Genomic DNA, 16,524 nt, shown 5'->3' on the forward strand with positions numbered 1-16,524 from the left:
TAATAGAACAATTTGCTGTTCTTGTGTCATTCTGATGTGTCCTAATGTGATCTTGTGACACGTGTTAAGTCAGCACAGCCTGAGGTGTTTGAGAAGTAAAACACCTCAGGCTGCCTTGGTGGATGGTGACACTGCTGAGGAGGCTATAGAAGTGTGTGATATGGCAGAGAGCACTGCTTATCCACCACTGACACCAAGGCTTAGTACAGGATGTTTCAGCAGCTTTTGTGTGATAGCTGTCAAAAGGCTGCACTTCCCACACACGTCCACCACCAAGGTGGATTGTGAGTCATTGCTATGCTGTTTTTTTGTCATCGTGGTGCAGCTTTAACCAATGGCAACTATACATTAGAAAGTATTCAGTTAAATTACTGCAACATTTTCTGTTCACTTATCGTCTGCTATTCTGCTGTTCTAACCTTTGAAAGAAAGAAGATACTGTGCTAAACTCTGTTTAGCTGTATTGTGTTGTCCTAGAAACCTTGCTTGAAGTAACAACAGATTAACACTATTGATAAATATGTCTCTAAAATATATATATTTACCAAAATCATCTACACAGTGAAGAACAAAACATATTTTTTTATATGATCCATTGATGAGAATAATTACGTTTGTTAATAACCAAAATATTGTGTTATATATTTTTCCTATGATTATTGTTAATAGTAATGTTTGTTAAGTTATCTTTCTCTGCAGGTCATAAGGTACAAAATATATTTGGCTCAGTCAGCTATTGTCTGTCAGCTGCTAAAAAGAATTTGGATTACAGCCCAGTGTTTAAATGAATTTGTGGCTCCATCAAATATGCTCTGTAAAGTCACCATCTCTGCACATTGTATTGATTAAATGCACATTACATCTGCATTAAAGTCCACATGATGATGTTTAGTTTTCGTTGGCTGACTTGACTGTTCTCGTCCAGTGTGCTGCTGGAGTGGAAGGAGCGACTAAAGCAGGGCTGCCACCTGATCCAGACCACACCCTCGGGACGTCCAGCCAACATCAGCGGCAATTCCTCACAGCGCATCTATATCACTTACCGTCGAGCAGCAGAGAGTCAGCCACATGCTGCTCTGGCAGTCACTGACATCTGCATCATCATCCCAAGTAAAGGCGAGACACCACCTCACACCTTCTGTAAGGTGGACAAGAATCTTAACAGCAGCATGGTGAGAAAAATGAGTGCTTTAAAACCCAATCTAAGAGCAGAAAGTTTCTGCGTCCACCAAATAATTGAATCTACTCCAAAGTGTAATGTGTTTTCGTAGGGTCATGTCCCACCCCTCCTCAAAATGTAATAGCCAACTTTAATTGCCAAAAGTCAGTCAGTGATTTGCAGCAGTACAGTATTGGAATTTTAGTTGTTGGAGGTGGTTTGGACAATATTTCTATGGCTTTGTGCTGTTTTACTATAATTTTTTCTCTAAATACAGTATAATCAATCTGCTGATGCAAAAACACTTAAAATTTCCTGAAAAGTGTATGACTTTTTTAGCCATAGATTGGTTATGTTTATTACATGTACTGTATTATACTCTTGATAGTTACCTTGACTATTCTACTCAAAACCTAAAATTTTAAAATATTGTCATATCAGAAGTCGTGTATTTTTAAAACCACATACTTCTGATCGGCTTAAACTTGTGTGATTAAAAAGTTCTTTATTTTGCAAGAACTGAACAACTTACATGTCAGTAGGACACATGTTTTGTAAAATAGTTCTCAGGATCACATTAATGTCTAACAACAGCATATTCATCATTAAAAAATGTCATTTGACGTTTGAGCTGCTTGTTGTAACCATTAGGCGATGCTGAGTCTTAACATTTTACTGCGTCCATCATTATAGGCATGTTTTACAACAGGCACATACCTTAGCGCTGATGACCTGTGTCTGCAGAAGTCGTAACACTTTTTTATTACATGTGATTAAATTTGTGTAAAATCTCCGTTTAGCTCTGGCTAATGTCCACAATTAGGCACATATATAGAGCACTTCATCAGGCAAATTAACAACTTGTTTGACCTCTGCTACTTAGGAGGTTAAAAAGCTTTTTCTGATTTTACTTTCTGCTATATCTTTGTCGCTCATGAAGACTTCACGTTAATACTTTAATTGGGCTCTTAATTTGGAGTAATTGTAGAAGACATAAAATATATTTGTCAAAAGCACCCACTGGCCCAAAGAGACATATTAACCTTCTCTGCTTCCCTCATGTTTGCAGTGGGGCTCATCTGTCTACCTGTGTTACAAGAAGTCTGTGGCCAAAACCAACACAATAGCCTACAAAGCAGGTGAGTTTTCCTAATCCCATAACAACCGGTGAACAGATCCTAATGACTGACTGTGCACCTCCTCTTCCTGCTGCTACAGAATATCGAGTAACAAGCCCTCTTTTCCTTTCCCACCACTTCTGGTACATGGCTGGTGTTGTGTGCTGTGTGAGAAAAAGTAAACAATGGGGGAATAGTAATTTGAATAAAAATTGGATATTTCCCTAATTAATGATTAATTACAGAATAATCAGAGTTATCAATAAATACAATAACTTTTTCTTCATGCCTATGTCTGGCAGAATATTCTCCTGCAGGGTAAATTATACTGCAGTAGCAGCAGGTTTGGGCTTGTCAGAGGATGTGTACACCTCATCGTCTCAGACATGAGATCAGCACCTGCATGCTTATGCTGTGTATTTTGTTGTTGCATTTTTCTTCCCACAAAGGTTAAAGCAGATGCAACATACTCTATATGATGGATTATTAAATATTAAATATGAACACAAACATGGTGATATAACTCTATATATGTACTGTAATAGTAATAATTTACATTATTATTAATATTATGAATAGATGCAGTTGTTCATGCTAAAATAACTGCATGATTTTAGAAAATTGATCTATCTCTGAAACTGCATGAAAGTTTCAGTTGTTTTTTTATCTTATTTTTCTAGTCACCTCTACCAGATATTAAATATATTTTCCTAAATTACTTTTATTTTTTCTAAAGTAAGTTTAGCGGGGGAGTATACAGTACATTGATTATAATTAATTACTAATTGAAGACCTTTTTTCTGTAGAAGTCCATTAAAACACTATCCTGGTTTAATTGTACACATTTTTAGTGATTTTTTAAAAACAATAAAAAGTTTTTGTTGCTTGGTTTTAAACCCGAAATTGCAGGATGAGTTTACTTTGGCACTATACTGACTCACAATATTTAGGCATCTAAAACTGTTTTCCTGTTAGGTTTATTTAGCAGATACCCAGAGGAAGACTACGAGTCATTTCCCTTGCCTGAGTCTGTCCCCATCTTCTGCCTTCCCATGGGAGCCACCATCGAGTGTTGGCCTGCAAACACCAAATATTCCCTCCCTGTATTTTCCACCTTTGTCCTCACTGGAGCCTCTGGAGAGAAGGTAAATTCAGAGAGCGGCCAGAGTTTCACTATCCCACTCTGTCGTCTGCATGACTTGTCTGTCATCCAGAAGAACTTGTCTGCAGCAGCACCATCTGTGATAAGCCGCAAGTGACAGTTAGACCTCATCCACAGAGTGTAACTGCCGTCTCTTTAAACAATGAGAGAGGGAAACCACCGTACTGTTGACACAATGAGGGAAAGTTGGTCAGGAATGCAGGGTGAATTGTGTGCTGAAAATCTGCACCAGCATCTCTACATCTAGTCTCTCATTTATTTAGGTTTAAAGTCTGTTTTAAACACATTTGTTATTATATATAATTATATATAATATACTACTTTCCCAAAAATGTTTGTGCTAAATGATCAGATTTTCACCAAAAACAACAATGAATATATATGTATAATTGCTGAAGTTGACAGATCAGAGGGTTGTTGTTCTACTGTGCTTCTAGAAAAGGGTAATAACAACAGCCAAGTTGGAAAGCTTCCAAAAATGGGAGAAAATGAAATTGAAAACTCTGTAAACAACTAGCCATCTCTTTGTTGTACTTTGTAGGACAGGATGTGGATCAGTCAGTGGCTGTTCTGCAAAAGAGATGTGAAATTCTCACTTCAGTTGGCAGTGGGGTTTATTTTGACTCAGTGCAGATACTTGCAGCCAGTTGTGTGTTTTTGGCAGCGGGTAGCAGCACTTGTATTGATCTTCAATAAGGTTAAACACAGTGAATTAGAGTCACTTAATTTCAATGAATATTGATCTTTTTATTTATCCAGGCTTGCTTTTTGGATGAACTGAAAACTGAAAGAAGGGTTGCTCAGACCTTCTAAAAAGGTTGATATTATCTGTGACTAACTGCTTCTTCATCTGATCATTGAAGTTTAGATGTTGATAACTGTTGGATTCTGGTGTTTCATTATTAGAATGGTGCATTCTGTGCCTGTATGTTTCTATCGCTTTCTCCATACTCCATGACTTGACTGCTGTCTCTTCTATTGTAGGTGTACGGTGCTGCCATACAGTTTTATGAGCCCTACCCTCAGGAGTGTCTGACTGATCAACAGCTCTTCCAGCTGGGCCTCCTGAGTGCAGATTCATGCAAACCATCCTCCTCGTCTTCCTCCTCCTCCTCTTCCTCCTCCAACAGCAGCAGCACCAACAGTCACCTGGTCTACACCAACAAGTGTATCTGTTTGCTCTCTCACTGGCCCTTCTTTGATGCTTTCCGCAAGTTCCTTACATTCCTGTATCGCTACTCCATCTCTGGCCCTCATGCCCTGCCCATTGAAAAGTGAGTCTGACTCTGTCTAATTCTATCTCAGTAACCTCAGCAACCTATATTGCCATTGCTCTTAGATACAGATAGATACAGTATATTTATACATTTTTGTGGAAATGTATTTTTTGCTGCCACTTTTAGAGCACATTTTAACATTCATTATTAGGAACAGAATTTGTTTATAAACAGAGATTAAATGATCCCAGAACATTCCACATTGCTCCAGTGTCATGCTGGATATTTTTGGTAAAGTTTGGTTAGGTAATGCGTGACAGAAGATTCATGCCCCTTCTGTTCTCCCTCTGTTCTTAATTCCTCCCTCCCTGAACAGACTGCTTTGATGGATTACTCTGCCTCCCATAGCTGTTATTTTTGGTCTCACTTTCCTTTAATTCTTCCTTCTCCAAGGCACATCTCTCATTTTATGCACAAAGTTCCCTTCCCTTCCTCCCAGAGGCCTCGCATCCTGGTGCAGGTAAGTCTACATTCAGGAGTTTGCAGAAGTAAGAATAATATTATTTGTCGTTATCTATGTTAAAATAGGTTATGAAAATGTTTTGCCTGAAGATTTTCTGTGGATTAATAATTCACTAATAGAACTCAAATCTCACCTTCCAACTTTTGAACAGCTTTCCCCTCATGACAGTCTGATGTTGAGCCAGCCTGTTTCTTCTCCTCTACCACTCAGGTGAGTGCTTCTACACTCTCTTCCAATGTGGCCTATTATTCCCAAGCTTCAACTATGCTTATTTAATGTGCTGTTGAATGGATATATTCATTCTTACCTGCTGGTTAAAGTGCTAACGTTTCATTAGAAAACAACTCAGTGAAAGTCATCTGTATTTGGCAGGTACAGTACATGGACGTATCTGAGTAAATGTATCATTGGGCCTCTTTTACATTCATCCTGGTAATATTGGGAACCTGTTTTTTTTAGAAGCTACAAACTTTCAGTTTACCAGTGCATACAGTACAGTACAGTACAGTACAATGTACTAACTTAGAAGAAGTTCATTGGTTTAGACAATTATATCAAGTACTGTATTTCTTATGTTACATGACCACTGTGGTGTATTACGGCCTGTTATAAAATGTGTGACTCTCATGTGTTGTTTGTAGCGGTGGTCGCTTCACCACATTGCTTCAAAACCTGGGACCAGAGAATGCTGTCACTCTGATGGTGTTTGCTGTCACTGAACACAAGATCCTAGTTCACTCGCTGCGACCGGCTGTTCTTACCAGCGTCACAGAAGCTGTGGTGTCTGTGAGTAACTTTATTCAGAGGTTTTATGTTCCCCCACGATCCCTGGGCTAATGCACTGACAAAACTTTGTCTAAGAGGCGTTTAAGAACACCTGTGTCTCTCCTTCTCCTTAGATGATCTTCCCTTTCCACTGGTCATGCCCATATATTCCCCTGTGCCCTCTGGCATTGGCTGATGTGTTGAGCGCCCCCTGTCCATTTATTGTTGGAGTAGATTCTCGCTACTTTGATCTGTACGATCCACCACCAGATGTCAGCTGCGTGGACTTGGACACAAACACCATCTTCCAGTGAGTGCTTTAAAGGAAATACAGTCAACAAAATCCAAGTAGTACATATATATTTGTATGATCATTCGAATGACAAATGAAACAGTACTAATTGCAGAACTCTTTTCTTTGTTGATGTTTGGTTAAAGGTGAACTTACAGTAGTATAAGTATAATTTTCAACCCATTTTTAAGCCCAACAGCATTTCCTCTGCCGCGTATCCTGGGCATTTTGCTGCAGTCTTTCTTTTTGAAGTGTCAGGCATGAAAAGAGGATAATTTAGTGAATGCCCAGTCAGGCCAGTCGTGGTTAATACCATTTTTGGTCTCATTATTCTCCAAACAGTGTTAGGGTGGTCTGAACTACCCAAAGGAACCACCCAGTCCCTGTTGGTTTTGGTGTTGTGGTTTCACCAGAACTCAACTTTTTCCCTTTGCTCTTTTAGCCATGAGGATAAGCGAGCAGTCACATGGAAGATCCTGCCAAAGAAAGCCTGTAAAAATCTGATGAATGCTCTGAGCCATCTCAATCAGCAACTGATTGACGGTATGTCGGAGGGTGATGTATTATAAAATTGAATAAAGAAATATACAAACTGACCCTTTGAAAATATATTTTAAGCAAACCTTTCAATGTTGTTTTTTAAATAAAAAGTTTGCTATATAATAATGATTACTTGTGATTACCCTCGAAACATAAGGATATTGAGTCAGCATATATGTTATCATTTACACCAACGATTCCTTTTGTTGTTTCTCATGCATAACTTGTGTTGTACTTTGTTTTTAGGTCAGCACAGATCAGATGGGCTGCTGGAACTGAGCATGTGCGATTCCTCTGAGCTGAGCTGTGGAAAGAGCATTCACACACTGGAGTTGGAGATCCAGGAAGCTTTCCTACGCTTCATGGCAGCCATTCTGAAGGGCTATCGGTTATTCTTAAGACCCATCACCCAGGCACCCTCTGAGAAAGCTACAGACGCTAGTTCACTTTTTGATCTGCAAGGTATCAGCGATAATGTCACTGTGGTTATTCATCCTGAAAATGTAATTCCTGTGTAGTATTTCATATTGAGACAGAGAAAAGAAAGATTGTGTACCTTTCCTCAGGAGCCTTTTAAATGCCTTAAAATGTAAAATATTGTGACAATTCAATGACAACTGAACAGAGCTGGCCAAAGTTGTGTCAAGAGTGGGTTACTTGGTATAGCAAACAGAAGTCAGACATAGTGGACTGTTTGTGCATCAGGTAGAAGAAAAACCTACTTTTTCCCCTTCTTTTTAAATAGTATGTTAGCTCTCCGTTATGCCTCTTTTTTTTCTTCTGCCATCTTTCCAAACAACTCTGCCTCTATTTTCTAAGACAGTTATCAACCCTAATGTCATAACAGTTTTACATGCAAAGATTGTCCTGAGGCCTGTCTGGGATATAGATCATAAAAAGCTCTAGAGTGAATCCTCCGAGATGAATTTTGATCTTGGGCAATAAATGAGTGCAGACAACAAATCTTATGATTAAAACACTGAATGCCTGCAGGAAGTATTTCTCAGCAGAGCCAGTGTTTGGCTTCTTCCGCTATTTAGTCAGCCATTGGCCATTGATCCTGCTTTTAGTCGCAGCAGTGGTTGTTAGTCTGTTAAACAGCTTTCAGCATCAGGCCAGGAAGGAAGCTATCCACTATATTCTCTAAACCCAAACTGGCCATTATACTAATTACACTGGGTGCAATGTTGGGCGGCATTATCCAAAAAGAGACAAATGGAAGTTACACACTGTTGTTGGACCTTTTTAAAGGATTCTCTTATTTATGTTAGCAATTCTTTAGCAGTGAAACCGAGAAACATAGGAGTGTTTTTTTATCATTATAATTTCTTAGATAATAAAAGATGATTTTCATTGTTACTTTAGATTAAATGCAATGATATTTTCCCCAGGTTTTCTGAAAAGCCGAGATCGCTCACACCAAAAGTTCTACTCACTGATGACCAAGACCCAGATGTTTAGCCGCTTCATTGAGGAGTGTTCTTTTGTCAGTGACAAAGACGCCAGTCTGGCCTTCTTTGATGACTGTGTGGACAAAGTAAGGTTTTGTTCCTCTGTTCAGAAAATGACATGATGTACTCAATAATGTCTAGATCGAGCTTTTATTGTTTATATATCTGAAGTATTATATATCTAACATCTACAGTATTCAATCATGTAATTTAATTCAAGTGATATAACTGTTCTAGGATGTCCCAGATAGTCATGAGTAGTTACTGCATGCTCTATTGGTCACTATTAGACTACTAGAACGCTAGTTGTTCTTAGGAAGGTACAGTATATTAGTAAAAGCATCACATTAAATCATCTTCAGAGAGGCTTATATGTGGTCAACGTGTTTACAGAAACAAACAAACAGCTTTACTATAATAGTTTTTCAGAACAATGCCTCTGTGCCTGTTCTTATCTATCCTGCTGGTTCACTTGGGTGATTTTTTTCTCCCTCTCCATCTGTGAGCAGCTCTACAATTCAGAGCGAAGTGCAGACAAAGGAGGAAAGGTCAGTCTATTTTTAATAACCATTAATATAATACCTTATATCTTTTGGAACACCATAGGTCACCTTGCAAAACAGCAAAAAAAAATAGTGAGATTTCTCCCCGTCCCATATGCCAGTTTGGAAGATGTGTTTGAAGAGGTTTATTTCACAGACCTCCAGTGAGTTCCAGAGTTGCTATTGTAAATAAATGGTATGTGAAGCAGTAAACTGAACAGAAGAAGAGGACTTGAGAGAACTTGGAGATTAGTGGGTCACTTCTGGGGCTTCCTTCTCCACGCAAGATCATTTCTAAAATTAAGAATTTGGCCTATTGCCAGACCCTAGCAAATAAAATATAGTGAAGGTAATGTGTAGTCTGTATAGTCAACAAAAATCACTGCTTTAGCACTTGAGTACCAACATTTTTCTTCTGACCTCATATTGGGCTCATATTGTGTAGCATGAAATTATGAGCCAGCTCCAGTGTCATGTGCGTCCCCACTGACTCATGGGAGCATGGTCCTCTATAAAAATGTTTGTTGAAGGGTAAATTTGTGCCTTTGCAGTCTGCTAGTCTACAGAACATTTCTGTGTCTGTGTCTGGTCAATGGGTCAATGGTTTCTGCAGTCAACATTTACTATAGACCCTAAAATAGACTTGGATGTCCTTGGTGTACTTTGTGTTAAGTGATACGTGATGTTGAGGTCAACATCCACATCCTCCCTTGTGATGATAGGGACTTTGGTCCACTCTGATCCTCTCTCTCATTGACGTGAGAAATTGAATCCTCTGTCTTTCGGCACTGTGGCTGTGTTAATTTATTCATAAGGAGAGAAAACCACTGTACAACTCAACTCACAGAAACGTTTGATGTACTAACATCTTGACTTGTGCTGCCGTAACAGTAACAGATGGTTCTTTGCTAAAGCACTGTGGTTTCCAATAAGGAAAGGCATGTCAATATTGTTTACATTTTAATAAACGATAAACACACTGACATTTTGGCTTTGTTAACTATCTTAATTTTTATTGCTGTCACTTTAACCAGACTGAATTATAAATTTCCTGGTTCTCTTCCTTCTAATCCATTATCATGAAAATCATTCCTTGTAGCACTTAAGGCTGACGTTAAGTATTTCCTAATTTATGGCACTTCCCCTAATGACCCATCATTCTTTTTCTTATCTGACTACAAGCCTTAGCTTCAATTCATCAGGATATCGAAAATATGTTTTGCAATTCCAAAAATCAGTGGAGAAAAAGACATCCACTTAAAAGCATACTCTGTCAAAAACAAGTCAACATTACTAGTCTATTAGTTTATCTGTGGACGTGTTGGGTTAATCAGTGCTGTTAGACAACACTCATATTTCTGTCTCTGTATGGAGGAAGAATTTTACAAAGATTTCTATGGATTATTGATGAAGTTTTGTAATAAGCATCGGAATATCTCTAAACAGTATGATATCAAAACACAAGTGTGCTGAGACAAAACTAAAGGAAAATAATTATTTTACAGTTATGTATGGACTAGTCATTTCAGTCAGTCACATTCCTCTGCTCAAACTTGTTTAAAGATGTGGAGTTTGTATATAAAAGAAAATGACAGTTAAAACAACTATGATTTTATTCCTAAGATTTGTTTTAAACACAAAGACACTGTTTTCAGTGTTCTCAAACACTCGGTTCTTGTGTCGAACTGTTTGGTGGACTGTTCTCTCTGAAATACTAGTTACTTTACATCTGGCATTCTGGCAGAGCTTATCTAAATCTTAGTTATAAAAAGCTTTAATCTGTGTCCTGTCAGCATCCTGACATCTTTCGGGGACCTGTGGTTTTTCATACATCTGTCATGTCAGATACAGGCTCGTGGTTCCACCTAAACACACCTCTCTCTGTGCCTCTGTGTTTATGTATGTGTGGATGGTTTGCAGGCTGACAGTGAGAGGTCAGAGGAGACCAGGCTGATAGAGACTGATGAATCCCAGCGCAGTGAACACACAGTTTTCATCACACCTCCAGAGCTGCCGCCACTGCCTGAAGGGGAAGAACATCCACTCTGCTATAGGTTCAAAACCCATTCTTTTCGAAACTAAAAACCTTAAAGTTTGTCTGAAAACATTTTAATAATCCAAATAGAACAGCAGTATTACAGAAAATAATCCTTTGTTCGTTGTTACACCTCAGTCCTAAATATAAGCAGCTTGTGGGGACTCATTTCACATTCAAGTTCTCTGTGAATTTTGAGTAGATATAAACATCAAAACATGACCTTAAACAATGTGTAACCCCTTAGTAATCCACACAGATGGAGGCACCGTTTGGAGCAGGCAAAGGTTGTAAAAACGTCATCACTTTATTTATATGTGTTTTTCCTCCCATTAGGTACGATGGTTTCCCAGTGCTAAGTCTTGACCTCTTTGACCCTGTGGTCGGCCTGCGGACCCCCTTATCCCGCCACAATGCCAGACAGAGTTGCCCCACCAGCCCTGCCCCCATGTTTAGACGTACCAAGCAGGTCAGACCAACATTGACCCTCGGTTGACACACAAACATTTGACAGATTTAATTTGATAATAACTTGAAGAGGAGCCAGAATAAGAGACTCGCTGCCAAACCTGCAGCAAAAGATAAACTCTTGAGGTTATTCATATTAATGTGGCCTCAACTCAGCATGAGTACAATTTCTTAGTTATGTTGCACTACTGCCACCATCTGATGTTTTGTTCTCTTTTTCTGCTCTGGTTAGCTTTAACCCATGCTAAGGCTAACTGTCACAAACACACCACGTCCTATGTGCCGTTTTGTCCACATTTCCAATCTTTTATATTAAAAACACCTTTCTACCCAATAGGAGATTAAATTGTCTCAGAAGATAGCTAAGAAGTATTCATCAGTTCCTCAGTTGTGGTCCAAGTGTCTGCTGCGTCACTGCTACGGTCTGTGGTTCATCTGCTTGCCCGCCTATGTGAAGGTGTGTCACTCCAAGGTGAGGGCTCTCCGCACAGCCTATGACGTCCTCAGGAAGATGCAGGCAAAGAAACTGCAACCCCCTGATGAGGTACATATTGAGCTTTTCAATCTTCTCAACTAATCAACCAAGTTGATGTCTGTTCAGACAGTCTTGAATATTACATTTCAGGTTTGCTATCGAGTGCTGATGCAGCTGTGTGGACAGTACGGTCAGCCAGTCCTGGCTGTCAGAGTTCTGTTTGAGATGAAAAAGGCTGGGATCCATCCTAATGCCATCACTTATGGTTACTACAACAAGGTAAACGCCTCATTTCATTACATGTGCTTTATATGTGTCAGTCAGAGCGGTGCTTTGTTTTATTTATGTGCATGAATTACAACCTCAGATCAGTCTTTATCTTGAAGTTCACCCTTATAGCTGTGGGATGGATGGACTACATTACAAAAAAGATCATGGATTTATGGCATGGATATGAATGCATCTTGGCAAGCGCTACGTACACTGTAATGCTTTACTACTCAGAAAATATATGAGCACTGATGCTTTGAAGTACTAAAGTCCACCTTAACTATGGATGCCAAGGATTTGAATTAGTCATACTATGGAGGCACTGTTGCTAATCCTGAACAGTGTTCCGTTATGTAAATCATGCTGTCATTGTTCTTAGTTCTGAGTAATGAGAGCTATAATGCTGCACTGCATTTCCTCCTCAGGGTTTATATTAAAATTTTATTGATGTAAAGTATATGATACTGAACATTAAAATACACAATGTACAGTTGTTACTTTCATTTACACTACACAATTCCCTGACTAATGTGTATCCAAGTTACTGTCAGCTGTTTTGTGACAAAGGTTCTTATCTTTCTGTCTGACACCTATGAGACTACATCACAGTAATGCCTCTGCAGACACCTGGCTTTTGGATAAAACAGAAAATTCAAGTGGTTTTTGCAGCTTTCCCACCAAGGTTGTAAAACTCCATTTGATGATTGCACTCTGGGTTTAAGATAAATGGTCGCTATATTAAAGTGCAGCCCTGTCCCTGCTCAAGCAACTCAGGAAACATAAAAGTAAATGGATGATGTGAGGAGCAGACAGTCAGAAAATAGTAACGTTCACTACAAAGTGTTGAGGTGTTTGTAGGAATCTCTTTCTTCTCTGGTCACATTCAGTGTCTAATTCCTTTGTAACAGCATTCAGTCTTCACATTAAATACTTTAATGATCTTTTCCGAGTTTATTCCATGATGGTCTTCTTCTACTTTTGACCTTTACACCCATGCTTGATTAAAGAGGGGTTTATTTACACCCACAGTACTGTATGCCTCCATTCCTTACTAGAAAGCAGCTGTTTCTGGGTTTGTTATTGAGCTGTAAAGGCAGCATCCAGTTCAAGAATATTTTAGAAATCAATTTGCATTGTTCCGACTACTAAACTACTGAAAGTCCAGGACACGGGAGTCACCTTCACTTCACAGCTCAACTTTTCCCATCTACTCTGTACTTTCACGTCAGTGTTTCTGTACTCATAGATCAGTGTGTTTACCACCAAATATGTTGAGCATCTGTTCTTAACCAACATTTCCCTGTTTGAACAAATATTCTGAAAAACATGTCTGAAAAGCAGGGATCAGGTGGACAGCAGACGTTTGATAGATTTGAGTTATGAATTGAATTATTGTGTAATTCATTAACTTCGAGCATTGAATGAACCATAAATTCCATGTCTTTCTGTATATTTGTGCACATCAGCAATGCTGGAATGTACCTAGTTTTCTAAAGCCAAGAACAGTTTATATTAACCTGAAATGAAAACTGAACTAAAGGATGTTCTTCAGTTAACATGTTCCTTTTAACTTGATTTAATTAGAATTTTATGGCAGTCGTTTGCTAAACTCCATCCTGGCTGACGGCTCAGATATCACATCCTGTTTTGTTTTGTGAGCGCCATTGTTTTTTACTAAGGTTTAATATTATTATTATTACCAGACATTGACTTGGTGGATGTGGATTATTTTCATTGCACGAGTCGATGTCTGTCGTTTCTGTCTACTCACAGCTTTTTACAAGAATGTACAGTACATACATACATGATGATACTGTATTCCAGAAGTGATGAGCGGTTATATTTGTAGACATGGTAGGTCAGCTCACCTGTCACAGATCCTCAAAGCATTAACACAGTCTGCAGTAATAAACTTCTGCTGTTCACTGACATATTGTGATTCTCCCTCGGAGCCTCTGAAGTGTATTTTAGGAGCAGACTGTTGACAGCGGAACGTGACTGTGTGTCTAACAGCTGCAGTGGCTTTATCTGTCCTTTTCTGATTTCTGACTGTGGATTGTAAAACCACAGTATTTTATTCTTTTGATAACAATAATTTATATAAAAAAAAAATGAATCATTGTTTTGTGCAGGAATGGGACCTGCTATGTTTCATGGTGTCAGACTCTTGAGTTGTTTCAGAATTGACTTGGTCAGACTCTTAGACTCTAGCATCAACTGGAGATGAATACAGTATGAGGATATTTTCATGATTGGAAATGGAAACTAAATAGCGTAGTTTCTGGACTATAAATCACACTTTTTTCATCCTTTGACTGGGTTTGCGACTTATACTCAGGTGCGACTTATATATTAAAATAATATAATTTCATTTATTTTCACACTGACAGCTGTTAGAGGGCACTCTAGGCTTGTGTACCAGTATCTGCAACTCCTGTATCACTGAAAATTTACATGCTCTTATTTTCACATCGACAGCCACTAGAGGGCACTGGTGCGACCTATATATGTTTTTTTTTTATTCATTATGCATTTCTTAGCCTGTGCAACTTATACTTCGTAGCGAGTCCGGAAAATACAGTAAACTAAATGTTGAAGAGGTTGGATGATTATTCTGCTTCATACCTTTCTTCTCTTCACTCTTGTGTCCAGGCAGTTTTGGAGAGCACGTGGCCTTCGAGCACCAGAGGAGGATACTTCCTGTGGATGAAGTTGAGAAATGTCATTTTAGGAGTAGCACAGTTCAAACGGGCTTTAAGACGACGTGCCTTACACACTCAGAGCCCTCTGTCAGGTACAGTAAGGCTGAAAAGAACATTATCAAAATGACATGTGTTTTATTAGCAAGACATGGTAGGGTAAGTCAAAAGAAATAAAATTTAAAAAAAAAACAAGTTCTGCAAGTGGTGTTTCCACCAGAGAATAATTTTATTGTAGGATTCTGGATGTCGCCTTGCCTCATCTGTTAGCTTTTGAGAAAATGAGACTTAACTCGATCAGTGCTAGATTTTTTTTTTTTAGTGTTTAAAAAACCTCATCAAATAAAACATAGCACAGCTCAAAGATATCAAGGCTACAAGGATAGAACTTCTCAACGTTGCCTGTGATGCCTGAGGGATGTGTCTTAGCAGTTGATCCCGTTTTAAATGAAAACAGCTGCCTCAGAACTTATGAACTTACCCTCATGTCAGTCTGCAGCTTTTCCATATGAAGCATTGTGACATGAGTGACCTCCTCTCAGTGAATGTTACTGTATTGTGATCTAACACTTCAGAAGCCTGTTGTTTATCCTCTGGTCGCCCTGTGCTGCTTAGTATGAAATAAAATGTACTAATGTAGTCCTTTTTTCCCTTATAGCATACAAAAAGAACCATTATCCAAAAACAACATGCATTACTCCCACAACAGTTAGTTCCAATATTTAGATATAGATATAATATTTATAATAATAGTTCCATCATATGAATTTAACTGCTGTTGTGGGAAAATGAACATAAACTTAACTCCATAGAAAGTGAATAATTCACAGGAAGCTTTTTTGAATTGGAAAAAAAAAAGGGAAGAAATCTATAGAGATACCTGATGATATGTCTTCCAGCTCAGTGTTTCACAACCTTTTTTGAGCCATGGCAAACCATCAAACAAAAAATATCTTAAATTATATGTAATGATTATAATGATCTTCTAGGTTCATTTACTCACAATTTACTTACTCGGTGTGCCAACCTTGGAGGTAAAGCTGCAAACACCACTTAGACTTTCTCGGTGAGCCACGGCCTAACCTAATTAAAATCAAAGCAGCAGGAGGTAATACCTTAATCATAACTTATTTATAATGAATGATGGCTTAAATTTGCATGAACAGTAAGTGAAAAACAACTTCATCTGAATCCCTGTCCTGCTAGTCCCAACATTTTCCCAGAAACTTTTTCTTTACTGTTGAATACTAGTTTGTTTGTGTTGTGACAGTTGTTTTTGTACAGTTTGTACAGCATTTTGCAATATTTGTACTATGTGCTTTCAATATATAATTCCCACATCACTTAGTTAGACATTTTATTTGTGTGTATTGCTTCATGAAGCATTTTTTTTAATTGACCAGTTGTTTGTTTTGACACCTTGGGTGTTTGTTTTTTAGGCAAAGCATTTAATGCAGTAAAGTTTGAACATTGAGCAGTATATCTGAAGGGACAGAGGCGACATTCTTCAGTGATAAAAGCACTGAGTCATTTATACCCAGTAGTCCTGAGTTCAAATGTGAAAAACGTGTTTGTTATATTCAGATGTTTTAGAATCATTCCAGCTTATACCTGGGTGTTGTCTTTGGACAGATGGCAGCGACCTGGACGCTGTGAGTCACGGCAGCATGGATAGCTCTGCTGACACTAACCCGACTGAGCAGAGCCCCTACAACACTGACTCCCTCAAAGTAGACCCCACTGATGATAGATCTAGCACAGGTACACTTTTGATTTCTGCTCCTTGGAACCATCTTAAAAAGGCAGCT

The 16,524-nt window shown here is 38.6% G+C and overlaps 1 protein-coding gene across 5 annotated transcripts in view; it reads left to right on the forward strand.

The window, feature by feature from the left end:
* The window catches only part of LOC103398368 (C-myc promoter-binding protein-like), a 37,837-nt gene that overhangs the window by 10,625 nt on the left and 10,688 nt on the right, over positions 1 to 16,524 (forward strand). For 3 of the 5 annotated variants that reach the window (XM_008336964.3, XM_025053532.1, XM_025053534.1), the window contains exons 3-20: positions 926 to 1,172; positions 2,229 to 2,298; positions 3,253 to 3,422; positions 4,424 to 4,713; positions 5,110 to 5,176; positions 5,331 to 5,389; positions 5,821 to 5,965; positions 6,079 to 6,254; positions 6,679 to 6,779; positions 7,023 to 7,238; positions 8,168 to 8,313; positions 8,737 to 8,775; positions 10,690 to 10,823; positions 11,141 to 11,273; positions 11,610 to 11,816; positions 11,898 to 12,026; positions 14,670 to 14,811; positions 16,349 to 16,477. In XM_008336964.3, coding sequence (XP_008335186.1) covers positions 926 to 1,172; positions 2,229 to 2,298; positions 3,253 to 3,422; positions 4,424 to 4,713; positions 5,110 to 5,176; positions 5,331 to 5,389; positions 5,821 to 5,965; positions 6,079 to 6,254; positions 6,679 to 6,779; positions 7,023 to 7,238; positions 8,168 to 8,313; positions 8,737 to 8,775; positions 10,690 to 10,823; positions 11,141 to 11,273; positions 11,610 to 11,816; positions 11,898 to 12,026; positions 14,670 to 14,811; positions 16,349 to 16,477 — 2,600 coding nt within the window. The remainder of the gene's footprint in view (positions 1 to 925; positions 1,173 to 2,228; positions 2,299 to 3,252; positions 3,423 to 4,423; positions 4,714 to 5,109; positions 5,177 to 5,330; positions 5,390 to 5,820; positions 5,966 to 6,078; positions 6,255 to 6,678; positions 6,780 to 7,022; positions 7,239 to 8,167; positions 8,314 to 8,736; positions 8,776 to 10,689; positions 10,824 to 11,140; positions 11,274 to 11,609; positions 11,817 to 11,897; positions 12,027 to 14,669; positions 14,812 to 16,348; positions 16,478 to 16,524) is intronic. The other 2 variants (XM_025053533.1, XM_025053535.1) reach the window with 1 other exon arrangement.

Source organism: Cynoglossus semilaevis, unplaced genomic scaffold, assembly GCF_000523025.1.
Source record: "Cynoglossus semilaevis isolate Cse_v1.0 unplaced genomic scaffold, Cse_v1.0 scaffold1033, whole genome shotgun sequence".
Classification (NCBI taxonomy): domain Eukaryota; kingdom Metazoa; phylum Chordata; class Actinopteri; order Pleuronectiformes; family Cynoglossidae; genus Cynoglossus; species Cynoglossus semilaevis.